The sequence below is a fragment of the Capricornis sumatraensis genome, chromosome 14 (assembly GCF_032405125.1).
Source record: "Capricornis sumatraensis isolate serow.1 chromosome 14, serow.2, whole genome shotgun sequence".
NCBI classification, from domain to species: Eukaryota; Metazoa; Chordata; class Mammalia; order Artiodactyla; family Bovidae; genus Capricornis; species Capricornis sumatraensis.
In genome coordinates, this window is record NC_091082.1 from 40,061,104 (window position 1) to 40,074,133 (window position 13,030).

Here is a 13,030-nt window from a genome sequence, read left to right on the forward strand (position 1 = left end):
CAACACTTTTTTTTTTTTTAGGATTCCAGTTCTTAGAGCTTTGCATTGAAGATGTTCTTTATGTTTTTTCCTATATTTGAAATCAGTTTATCTCTCTGTGTGTAATTCTGGCTATTTCCCTCTGATCTCTCCTCTAGATGACTAATTCTATTTTCAGTCATCACTCCCAACAGTTGAGTTCCTAATTTCAGTTATTGCAATTTTAATTTCTTTTTTGTAGAACTGATCAGCAGCTCAGAATCAGGCATGGATAAGGCAGAAAGACAGATGTTTAAATTTGCTATAACACTGAACGAGAATAATACTGAGGAAAGTGACATACAGATTGGCAAGACAGTAGCTGAAGGACTGAGCCATGGAATTCAAGTTAGATAGGAAACGGAGAGAAGAAAAATGGGAGAAGTCAAGAGGAAGAAAGCAGAAGGTTCGATATAACAGATATCTAGAGTGTGTAAGAAAAAGTGAGAGGCAAAGGAGTAGTAGGAATGAGAGCTACAGGGTTGAGGTCGAGGTCAGAGACTGAAATGTTTGCATTGAAATGTAATTTTAATAGAGGGAGCTATATTAGTCTGCTTTGTTTCAATAGTAACCCCAGTTCTCAGGGGTTGTATACATGAAATGTTTAATTCTTGATCACACATAGTCCAATGCAGATGTTCCTGGCAGTGACTCCTGGGTGATTCTCCTCAAAGAAGTGAATTATAAACTCAGACTTTTAAAATCTAGGGGCTTCCAAAGTTCCCTGTCTCTTTCATCCAGTTCTCACCTTTGATTGTCGCTGTGCTATACTGACATGTGTAGGAAGATGGGAAGCATGGAGGTTCATGTGAAGTTCTTGAGCACTTCATCCTGGACACATATAACTTCTGCGCATATTCCAGTGATAAGAAGCATGGCCCCATTTAGTGGCAAGTGAGGCTGGGAAATGTAGTCTCTGTTTAGACAGCTAGGTTCTTTCCAGCAATAACGCTACATGGTGGCTGGCAGAATTGTAATTGTTTTCAGGACAAGGGAGAAATAATCAAGTAACTGAGTATATGTCAGCAAGTAGGGATGGGGTAGATAACAACTGGATGACAGAAGCATTGAACTGTGTTTTACTTAGGGGAGGAGAGAACGATCTGGAAATGATAATGTGAATTAGGAAGAATGTAAATTCTACATTCCTTAAGCATATAGGGTAAGAGAAAGAGTACCCTTGGTTTGATAGAAACATGGGGATAATTATATTCTCTGAGGAATGTTTGTTGAAGATGGATCTAGGGTTTTTAATCTTAAGGTATGTTAGAAAGGTTTGAGGTGGTGAAGAGTAATGGAAAACTTAGCCAAGGTTTAAGAAGGATAGAATAGTACAAGGGTGAGACTGTGGGGAGGAAGTAGGCCCCAAAACCTTACATATTGGACCCTGAACAAGTATGGGAGGAATGTATGATGGGATGGAGTTCTTTGCTCAAATAATTATAGCAATGTGGAGGGGGTAGTTGGTGGAACTCGTCTTTTGGTTGCCATCTGGGCAGGTTCTATTTCTTGGAGAATGAAGGTCTCTGATAGATGAGAAAGTTAATTTGGAAGGAGTCATCCTGGTTTTGTTTGACATCTCTGACAAATCTCAGGAATTAAGGCTGTTCACTTCTAGAGAGGCTCCGTCGTGATGGGAGGCCCTCCAGGACAGTAAGCCCCACACAGCGGGGATGGGAGTGAAGTGTGCTGGTCTTAGTAGTGAGGCTTTTCTGCCGTGACCTGCAAAATGAACAGGCAGAATAACAGGGATTCACTGTGGAGGATGAGACTGACCAGTCACTGAGGATGAAGGAAAGCCAGGAGAGGAGAGTGTGGGGACAGAGAAGCCAAGGTCAATGGGTCAAATGCTGCAAAAAAAAAACAAGCGAGATGAAGCCTACAGTGTATCCATTTGATTTAGCACAGATATGATGATTGGCCAAAAGCCAAAGGCAGACCCATAAATAATCAAACATTAAATACAATGTGGAGAGAAAATAAAATAGTAATAATTGCATCATCCTACTATAAGCATTACCTTTTCTAACCCCTTTTGTTCTATGTGACAGTGATTTCTTTTTTCATAAATGAATTATAGTAGTCATAGAATTTAACACAGAGGTAGTATTTTTCTTCCCCTGCCTACAGCTGACTGGTTCTGTTTTCCTTAGATAACTTATACATCGATTTAAAATAGAAATACTTGTCTAATTTTGCATGCTAAATTCTATTTAAATCCAAAAATGTCATACCTTCTTCATAGTATTATTAAAGCTATAGTCATCCCTGCCATGTATTTCCCACACTATGAAATTTACTTCAACATCTTCAACATAACTGTTGTCATTGTATCTGAAACACAAAATACCAGTTTAGTGTAGAAGAGTTAAGAGCTCCAGATTTTAAGATAGATGTGCTTAGGGTTAAATCCTGTCTTTATCACTAGGCTTTGTGATCCTGCAGAAAGTACTTAAAACTCTTGAAGCCTCAATTTTCTTATCTATAAAGTACCTACTGTGTAGGCTTCCTTCAGCTCTCAATATAAAACTAATAGTAATGAAGCAGAAATTTTTTATTTTTTTAAACAGTTGCAACCATATATTGATGAGGTGAGTGAAAGTGAAAGTCGCTCAGTCGTATCTGACTCTTTGTCTGCAGGCCAGAATACTGAAGTGGGTAGCCTTTCCCTTCGCCAGGGGATCTTCCCAACCCAGGGACTGAACCCAGGTCTCCCACATTGCAGGCAGATTCTTTACCAGCTGAGTTATAAAGGAAGCCCAAGAATACTGGAGTGGGTAGTCTATCCCTTCTCCAGTGGATGTTCCCGACCCAGGCATCGAATCGGGGTCTCCTGCATTGCAGGTGGATTCTTTATCTACTGAGCTATCAGGGAAGCCCAAGAACAGTCAAAAATCATAAAATCATATTTCTCGTTCCTCCACCCCCACCATCCTTTTGCTATTCAATTTTAATCACGAATATTATCTTTTTTAATGTTTGCCTTTGTACAATTAAAAATGCTTACATTTCTACCTATATATATATATATAATAAAAAAGATCTTAACTCTTGAGCAGGCATCGGTTGACACTCATGAAAAGCAAGAAGCTACAGTGTCATCTAGTGGCAATAACAATGAATTGCATAACCCATGCTTATAATGATCTTTGATGTTCTATTCATTTCATTGAGAATACCAGGCAAAAATACTTGCCCATGTAAGCATGGCTTATTTTCATTAAAGTTTGTTAATGTGAGATGTAATACTAATTAAACCCGAGAGACTCATGAATGTTACTACATTTTGTAACTCTTCCCTACAATTTGTAACTTCTCCACTATGGCAGTTCCACTTTTGGAATTGGAAAGGAGAGAGCTCTCTATTGATCCATTAGACGTATGTTTACAATCCTGTGTGGTCACTCCAGATAGCTCATTATATTAATCATGTCTTTTACTTTCTGAAAAGTGGTGCTTAATATCTGGGGCCTTGCTTACCTTGGAGGGACTGCCCTTCCCGGGGTTAATTCCTCGAGATGGTAAACCAGGAATGCCTTTCATACACAAACCAACCAACCCAGAACCCTGGACACTGAGGCTTACTGATCTCAGCTCGGATGGTCCTTCCATAGATGTCCAACTCTGGCAGCCCCATAGTCTGTAGCCCACCCAGAACCCGCCTCCTTTACGAGTTGTCACACTGGCCCACTCTCCATCCACCTGCTTTAATCACCCCAAGACGAGGTACTAGACAACTAGACAGCACTTATGCCCAGAGCCCACTGAAACTACTCAAAGTAGCCAATTCTAACCTGCTTGCCCTGTCTCTTCCATTCCATCCTGCAGAAAACACAGCAAAGACTCTTACCTGTTTCCCCCTCACTCCCTCTCTCCTGACAGGTCCTGGTGCTTCCGCATGAGGTCCTACATGATGTGGTGTGCCTCCTATTTCTTGGGATTGTTATTTATAATAAACTTCTTCCTTCATGACAGTCATTTCCATGTCTGTGTGTCTTACCATATCTGATTAAATAAATCTTGAGTAGCCCTAAAACACCCCTAATATCTGCTATTGAACTTCCTGCATCACAGTAGAGCAATTTTGTCCCTCCCCTTCTGGGTTGCTTCTGTAGCACCAAATTCTAGTTTGGGATGGGTTGGCATGAGAATCGATAGCAAAGAAGCAGCTGGGATGACATATTCCCAGCTGAATCATACTTCTAAGACTTGCTTTATTCTTGTTAATATTTGATAGTGAATCTGTTAATTTACCTATAAAATTCTGCCCAACCTTGTTCCTAAGCCGCTTTCTACAAAGGTAAGGCATTTATTATAATCTAGAGACCGAGACTACATGCTAATTTCCTAGTGACCACCGCTATCTCAAGGCACCCAAATTTGCTTCTGGTAAATACCTAATTGAATACTGGGTTATTAACTATGTATTGCTATAATCCAGTTGAACTGGACACTGAGGCGTATTGATCTGACTGTCCCTCTGTAGTTGTTTAGCCACTAAGTTGTGTGACTCTTTTGCTGCCCCATGGACTGGTAGCCTGCTAGGCTCCTCTGTCTATGGGATTTCCCAGTCAAGAATACTGGAGTGGGTTGTCATTTCCTTCTCCAGGGGATCTTCCCCACCCAGGGATTGAACTCAGGTCTCCTGAATTGGCAGATGGATTCTTTACCACTGAGCCACGTGGGAAGCCCATCCCACTGTACTTACCCTCAACTATTTGGTTAATTATCTTAGGAGAATTGGAGTCAACAAGCTTTATCAAGTGATTTCTTGTCACAGAGAAACAAAAGGTTACCCCTAGAGAAAAGTACTGCTGCAATAGTCCAAAGTAGTGCTGCTCTAAAAGGCCACTTTCTGACCCCAACCTCTTCCATCTTTCACATCCTCTCACCTGCCCCTTGACCTCTTATGCACCTCCATTCCCCTTATTCCCCTCTGCTTCTCTGCTGCATAGAAGTTCCTTTCTAGCTGCTCTTCCTCTCCCACTCAGCCCAATCTCATGGTTGATCATCTGATCTGCTGTCTCCCACCAGTACCCTGGACACACTCAGTTATTCTTCCCCTCGCATCTAACGTGTAACCTAAACCTTGGATGCTACCTATGTCTTCTTCAGCTGTGTATGTGATACTTGGGAAGTTCAGTGTGTGTGAGGATTGGACCTACTCATGGTGTCTTACCTCAATTGTGCCTTTGCTGTTGTGCAGCCATCTTTTTACAGGCCCTTAGCCTGCTCCTTTTCATCTTACCCTCAGTGACCTTCGACATTCTCCTGAAGTCCCCTCCTCAACCCCTCCCTTCTCTCAGTTTACAGATGATCCTCCTTTCTACTTCGTGTAAGTAAATCGGGGCTATCAGACATGACCTCTCTCAACTTCTACATTCCGGTCTCCAAACTACTCATTTTTACTTCTTCCCTCCGAATCTCAGGGGCTTCCCAGATGGCATAACAGTGAAGACTGTGCCTGCCAATGCAGGAGACGCAAGGCTCAGTTTCAATCCCTGGGTTGGAAAGATCCACTGGAGGAGGGAATGGCAACTTGCTCCAGCATTCTTGCCTGGAAAATCCCATGGACAGAGGAGACTGGTGGGCTACAGTCCACGGGGTCGCAAAGAGCTGGACACGACTGACCCACTGAGCACACATGCACCCCAGTCTCAAAGAATGGATTATCCTCTGAGCCTTGCCACCTAGGCCTTTGAGTCTGCTTCCCCAGCTTTCTCCATGGACCTTGTTCTTACAGCTTAGGCGCTTATTTTATTTTAATTAGATGTTTCAAATATACGGAGAATAATGTGGAAATCATTATTTATCATTTCCATCCAGGTTGTGTACTTTACTTATATATGAATGTGTCCATAAGTCATGTATATTATTGATTTATGGCTTTGAAAATGTACATACATGATATTATACTGTAAGTATCTTTTGGTGACTTTTTTTTCCACTCGATATTAGATTTTGAGATAAACCCACAGAAATTTCCAGTCTCTTGATCTGTTTTCCTCATTAGTGGGTCCCTCCTGATCTCTCTTCCTTCCCTACCCAACCTGGAATTCATGGCCGATCATTCGATTCCCTCTTACAAGCATCATAGCTCATTCATTTTAACTGCTATTTGGCATTCTGTTGTCTACATAAGGTATTCATCCAAATGTTTGCCATATTTTACCACAATTCTTAAAAATCTGTACTTAAAGACATAAAAAACACAAACATTTAAACCACTTGTCTTTTTTACTTTGTTTAAGATGTCATTTAGTGCAGATTTTTAAAAATTGCCATTGCATCAAAAAATAAAGTACCTAGGAATAAACCCACCTAAGGAGGCAAAAGACCTCTGAAAACTATAAGATACTTGTGAAAGAAATCAAAGATGACACAAACAGATGGAGAGCAATGTCACGTTCAATATTGGAATAATCGATGTTGTCAAAATGACTATACTACCCAAGGCAAGCCGCAGATTCAATATAACATCTATCAAGTTACTGATTGCATTTTTTACAGAATCAGAACAAAATTTTTTACAATTTCTATGGAAATACAAAAGCCCCTGAATAGCCAAAGCAATCTTGAGAAAGAAGAACACAGCTGGAGGAATCAGACTCCCTGACTTCAGACAATACTACAAAGCTACAGTAATCAAGACAGTATGATACTGACACAAAAACAGAAATATAGATCAATGGAACAGGATAGAAATCCCAGAAATAAACCAATTTACCCTATGGTTAATTAATCTATGACAAAGGCAAGAGTATACAAGAGAGAAGAGACCATCTCTTCAATAAGTAGTGCTGAGAAAACTAGACAGCTACATGTAAAATAATGAAATCAGAACATTCTCTAACACCCTACACAAAAATAAACTCAGGATATATTATAGACCTAAACGTAAGACCAGATACCATAACACTGTTAAAGGAAAACATAAGGAGAATATTCTCTGACATAAATCACAGCTGCTACTGCTGCTGCTAAGTCGCTTCAGTTGTGTTCGACTCTGTGCGACCCCATAGACGGCAGCCCACCAGGCTCCCCCGTCCCTGGGATTCTCCAAGCAAGATCACTGGAGTGGGTTGCCATTTCCTTCTCCAGTGCATGAAAGTGAAAAGTGAAAGAGAAGTCACTCAGTCGTGTCTGACTCTTCGAGACCCCATGGACTGCAGCCTACCAGGCTTCTCCATCCATGGGATTTTCCAGGCAAGAGTACTGGAGTGGGGTGTCATTGCCTTCTCCATAAATCACAGCAAAGATCTCCTTTTTTGGTCCACTTCCTAGAGTAATGGAAATAAAAATAAACACATGGGGCCTAATGAAACTTAAAAGCTTTTTTGCACAGCAAAAGAAACCACAGACAAAATGAAAAGATAATCCATAGAAAAGAAGAAAATGAAATTTGCAAATGAAGTGACCAAAGAGGGATTAATCTCCAAAATATGCACAGTCCATGAAAAAAAAAACAATTTGCAAATGAAGTGACCAAAGAGGGATTAATCTCCAAAATATGCACAGTCCATGAAAAAAAAAAAACAATTAAAAAATGGGTGGACGATCTTAAGACATTTCTCCAAAGAAGACAGACATGCAAATGGACAAGAGGCACATGAAAAGATGCTCAACATTGCTAATTATTAGAGAAATACAAATAAAAACTACAATGAGGTATTCCCTCACAGAGTTCAGAATGGCAATCCTCAAAATATCTACAAACAATAAATGCTGGAGAGACTGTGGAGAGAAGGGAACCTTCCTACACTGTTGGTGGGAATGTAAATTGGTCCAGTCACTATGGAGAACAATATGGAGAGTCCCTAAAAAACTAAAAATAGAGCTACCATATGACCCTGCAATCCCACTCCTGAGCATATATCTGGAGAAAATCATGTTCTGAAATGACACCTGCAACCCAATATTCATTGCAGCACTGTTTGCAATAGCCAGGACATAGAAGCAACCTAAATGCCCTTTGATAGAGTAATAGACAAAAAAAGATGTGGGTCATATATGCAGTGGGATATTACTCAGCTGTTAAAAAGAATGAAATAATGCCATTTGCAGCAACATGGATGGACCTAAAGATTGTCCTACTGAGTGAAGTAAGTCAGACAGAGAAGGAGAAATATTGTATGACATCCATTATATAGGAATCTAAAAAGAAATGATACAAATGAACTTACAAAACAAAGAGACTCACAGACTTAGAGAATGAACTTATGGTTGCTGGGTATAAAGACAGGGGAAAAGGACAGTTAGGGAGTTTGAGATGGACATGTACACACTGCTATATTTTAAAATGGATAACCAACAAGGACCTACTGTATAGCACATGGAACTCTGCTCAGTGTTACGTGACAGCCTGGATGGGAGGGGAGTTTGGGGGAGAATGGGTGCATGTATATGTATGGCTGAGTCCCTTTGCTGTTCACCTGAAACTATCACAACGTTGTTTGTTAATTGGCTATACCCCAATGCAAAGTAAAAGGTTAAAAAAACCAGTCATGGAGAAAATAATAAACTAAGAAATTGAGGAAGAGCTACCAGTGAGGTAACAGGAAAAGTAGGAAAATACGACATCCTGAATCCCAATAAGGAAGATATTTTAAGTAGGAGAAAATGATCAACCGTATCAGTTCTCGTTAATGAGATACAGTAAGATGAGACCTGAGAACTGACCACTGAGTTAGCAATATGGAGCCCGCTGGCCACACTGGCTGGCAATGTCAGTGGAGGGGTGGCGGGTAAAAGCCTGACTGAGAAAGATTTGGGAGAGGATAGGAGAAGAGTTGATGACAACGAGTATAGTAGCTAGAGGAGGAGTGGAGACAAAGAGAAGGTTTCAGGTTTTGTTTTGGTTTCAATGAGGGGAAGAACTGCGTATCTGTGTGAGGATCTAGTAGGGTAAAGTTGATGATGCAAGAGAAAAGGGCAAATTTCAGAAACAGTGATCTTAATTAGGAAAGGGGGCAGGGATCCAGTTCACAAATGGAGGCCTCAGATACCCATATACTTTATATATGGTGATAGGAAGACAGTCAGAGTTAATGGGTACAGATGCTTGAAGACGGATAGATAATAGCTGTAGAAGTTTGTGGACAATCTCTTCTGACTGATACCAGCTTCGACTTATTCACCTTCCTTATTCTTTCCCTCATCACTTTAATCTATCAGTTATCAAGCCCTGCCTGTTATTATCACTGATTTTCTCATAAGTGATCCCTCTTCTTTGTCTTTGTTGCTGTCTCATTTTTTTTTTTTCTCCTCCCTGTACTACTAAAACAGTTTGCTGCCTGGTCTCCTTCCTTAGACTTGGTTCCCTGAAATCTTCTACACATCTCTCAGAGACAGCAAATATTTAATCATGCCACTCTACAATAAGAATGGCTAGAAACCATAAAAGGGAATGCATTTGAGTCAGTTCTAATGAGATGGATGAACCTAGAGCTTATTATACAGAGTGAACTAAGTCAGGAAGAGAAAAACAAGGATCATTTATTAACACATGTATATGGAATCTAGAAAGATGGTACTGATGAACCTATTTACAGGGCAACAATGGAGATGCAGACATAGAGAACAGATGTTTATGGACACGGGCAACAGGGAGGGAGGAAGGAGAGGGTGGGACGAATGGAGAGAATAACATGGAAGCATGTATGCTACCGTGCGTAAAACAGACAACCAATGAAAATTTGCTGTATGACTCAGGGAACTCAAACTGGGGCTCTGTAACAACCTAGAGGTATGGGAAGGGGAAGTTAAGGAGGGAAGTTAAAGAGGGAGGGGACACACATGTGTACCTATGGCTGATTCATGTTAATGAATGGCAAAGGTAAATACAATATTGTGAAGCAATTTTCCTTTGGTTAAATAAGTTTTGGGGGGGAAAAAAAAAAGAATGGCTAGAAAGCCTTCCATGGTCTGGACTACCTAGCTAGTTTCTCAGCCTTTTCTCCTGACACATCATGACTCATTTTGTGTTCCAATAACATTATATCACTCGAACTATGAAATTTCTTCCTCTATCACTTCTGCTTGAAAGGCTTACTCAGTGGAATTCCCTGTTACCTTTCCCACTTCTCCTTTCCTCCCTTGCCTTCAGCTAAATATTATCCTTTAAGCCTCAGTGACTCAGCTCTAATGCTCTGGGAACACTTCCCAGAGCCCCTCTCCCTTCCATAGCTAAATTGGGTTCTTTTCTTTTCAGTACCAACAACCCATACTATTCCTTCCTATTTTTCCATTTAGCATATCAGTTCATATCTAATTTATCAGATTCTTGAAAGCAGAAATCCTGTCTTACTCTTCTTTGAATTCCCAGTGCCTAGCACAGTAATTGGTGTAAATTAGGTGTCTAATCACCGATTAAACATGAACTTTGGACATGAACTTTGGCAAACTCTGGGAGATGGGGAGGGAGAGGGAAGCCTGGCATACTTCCATGGGGCATGCTTCCATGACATATGTCCATGGGGGTCACAAAGAATTGGACATGACTAAGTGACTGAACAACAGGTGTTTAATAATGATGATCTGAGATGATTTGAGACTGGTTCCAAACAGGAAAAGGAGTACATCAAGGCTGTATATTGTCACCCTGCTTCTTTAACTTATATTCAGAGTACATCATGAGAAACGCTGGGCTGGATAAAGCACAAGCTGGAATCGAGATTGCTGGGAGAAATATCAGTAACTTCTGATATACAGTTGACACCACCCTTACGGCAGAAAGTGAAGAGGAACTAAAAAGCCTCTTGATGAAAGTGAAAGAGGAGAGTGAAAAAGTTGGCTTAAATCTCAACATTCAGAAAACTAAGATCATGGCATCCAGTCCCATCACTTCATGGCAAATAGATGGGGAAACAGTGGAAACAGTGGCTGACTTTATTTTTTGGGGCTCCAAAATCACTGCAGATGGTGACTGCAGCCATAAAATTAAAAGATGCTTACTCCTTGGAAGGAAAGTTATGATCAACCTAGACAGCATATTAAAAAGCAGAGACATTACTTTGCTAACAAAGGTCAGTCTAGTCAAGGCTATGATTTTTCCAGTAGTCATTTATGGATGTGAGAGTTGGACTATAAAAACAGCTGAGTGCCGAAGAATTGATGCTTTTGAACTGTGGTGTTGGAGAAGACTCTTGAGAGTCCCTTGGAGGGACTGGTTACAAGGAGATTCAACCAGTCCATCCTAAAGGAGATCAGTCCTTAAGTTTTCTTTGGAAGGACTGATGTTCAAGCTGAAACTCCAATACTTTGGCCACCTGATGCAAAGAGCTGACTCATTGGAAACGACCCTGATGCTGGGAAAAGATTGAAGCCAGGAGGAGAAGGGGATGACAGAGGATGAGATGGTTGGATGGCATCACCAACTCAATGGACATGAGTTTGGGTAAACTCCGGGAATTGGTGATGGACAGGGAGGCCTGGCGTGCTGCGGTCCATGGTGTCGTAAAGAGTCAGACATAAATGAGCAACTGAACTGAACTGAGCTGAAGAGTGCATGTCTCTGGGAGAGAACATTAAGGGGGAGGTATTCCTAATGGGGAGGGGCGCTGTAGGTTGAGGAGAGGTTTAGAGAGGATAAAGCAAGCGTTAGCTTCTGTCTGCATCCCTGAGAAGAGTTTCAACCCTCTTACCCACTTATGCCTCAGCTTCTAAACTGTAACCTCCCTCATGCATGGACCACAGATCATCCAGTTTTGTATAACTAGCACTGAAAACTCACTGATGCATATGTTGGGTGCTCAAAACTATTTATTATTAAATACATGATTAATTAGGCTTTTCATAATTTTGAGACTTTCAAAAGTAAGTTAAACTTTTTAGTGAGAATATACTTACAGTTGAACCAAAGGGTGAAATTTTTCTCTGATATTAACTTTCAATGGGCAGCCATATTTGTCCCAATTATATTTTACTCTCTAGAAGAGGAAAAAATGCTTTAGTTATTTTCTATATTTGGCTGATTGACAGAATTATAGTTTTCTTACCAATGGTTTAGATGGTCGATCCCTCAGATATGACCTGTAAAAAAATTTTTTTTGTTACTTAGAATCTTTCCTTTTCCAAAAGCTTAAAAAATTTAAACCATTACTTTGCTTAGGTAAAGAGGTATCACAAAAAAGTCAAACAGATGACCATAATTACAAAAACTCCTAAAATATGTGGAGGTTAAAAAACACATTTCTAAATAACACATGGATCAAAGATGAACTCTCAAGAGAAGTTTAAAAAATACACTCAACTAAATGAAAATGAAAACACAGCTTATCAAAATTTGTGAGTGAGTGAGTGAAGTCGCTCAGTCATGTCCGGCTCTTTGCGACCCTGTTGTAGCCCACCAGGCTCCTCTGTCTATGGGATTCTCCAGGCAGGAATACTGGAGTGGGTTGCTATTTCCTTCCCCAGGAGATCTTCCCAACCCAGGGATCGAACCCAGATCTCCCGCACTGTGGGCAGATGCTTTAACCTCTGAGCCACCAGGGAAGTCAGCAACATCAGTGCCTAGAGGTAAATTTATAGCAATAAATGCACTTATCAGAAAAGACTGGTGCTAATAGCAATAAATACAAACTAATCATAAATTACTGATAGTACATTAATATACAAGTCAATGCTTATGTTAGAAAATATTGCTTACTGTTCAATGCTGTAAAAAAAATCATGCTGAAGACATTCTTTTTTAGTAAATCTACAAGAAATAAAATACAATGAAGTTGTAATATCATCATTCCTTATTTATTAGCACAAACATTTAATTGTTTAACTCAGTGATTTTTAAACTCACAAGTATCACAGAATCATCACTTATTGAATTAGAATTTCTGGGATTGGTGTATGGGCCTAGCATTTCTATTTTCACAAACATTTCTGAAGGTGCCAGAATTAGAAATATACTGATTTACCTCTCATATTTGATACATGTGAAAAATTTGTGGAAAATCTATCAAAGTAAAGACAAATTTCTTTGGACTGTTTTATTTTTCATAATTTTTAAAAACACAGT

The 13,030-nt window shown here is 40.1% G+C and overlaps 1 protein-coding gene across 1 annotated transcript in view; it reads right to left on the bottom strand.

Moving 5' to 3' along the window:
• CATSPERE (catsper channel auxiliary subunit epsilon) overlaps positions 1 to 13,030 on the bottom strand; it is a 147,554-nt gene that overhangs the window by 26,391 nt on the left and 108,133 nt on the right. The window contains exons 15-18 of the mRNA XM_068985726.1: positions 12,665 to 12,715; positions 12,015 to 12,048; positions 11,866 to 11,945; positions 2,253 to 2,352 (exon numbers count right to left, since the gene is read on the bottom strand). Coding sequence (XP_068841827.1) covers positions 2,253 to 2,352; positions 11,866 to 11,945; positions 12,015 to 12,048; positions 12,665 to 12,715 — 265 coding nt within the window. The remainder of the gene's footprint in view (positions 1 to 2,252; positions 2,353 to 11,865; positions 11,946 to 12,014; positions 12,049 to 12,664; positions 12,716 to 13,030) is intronic.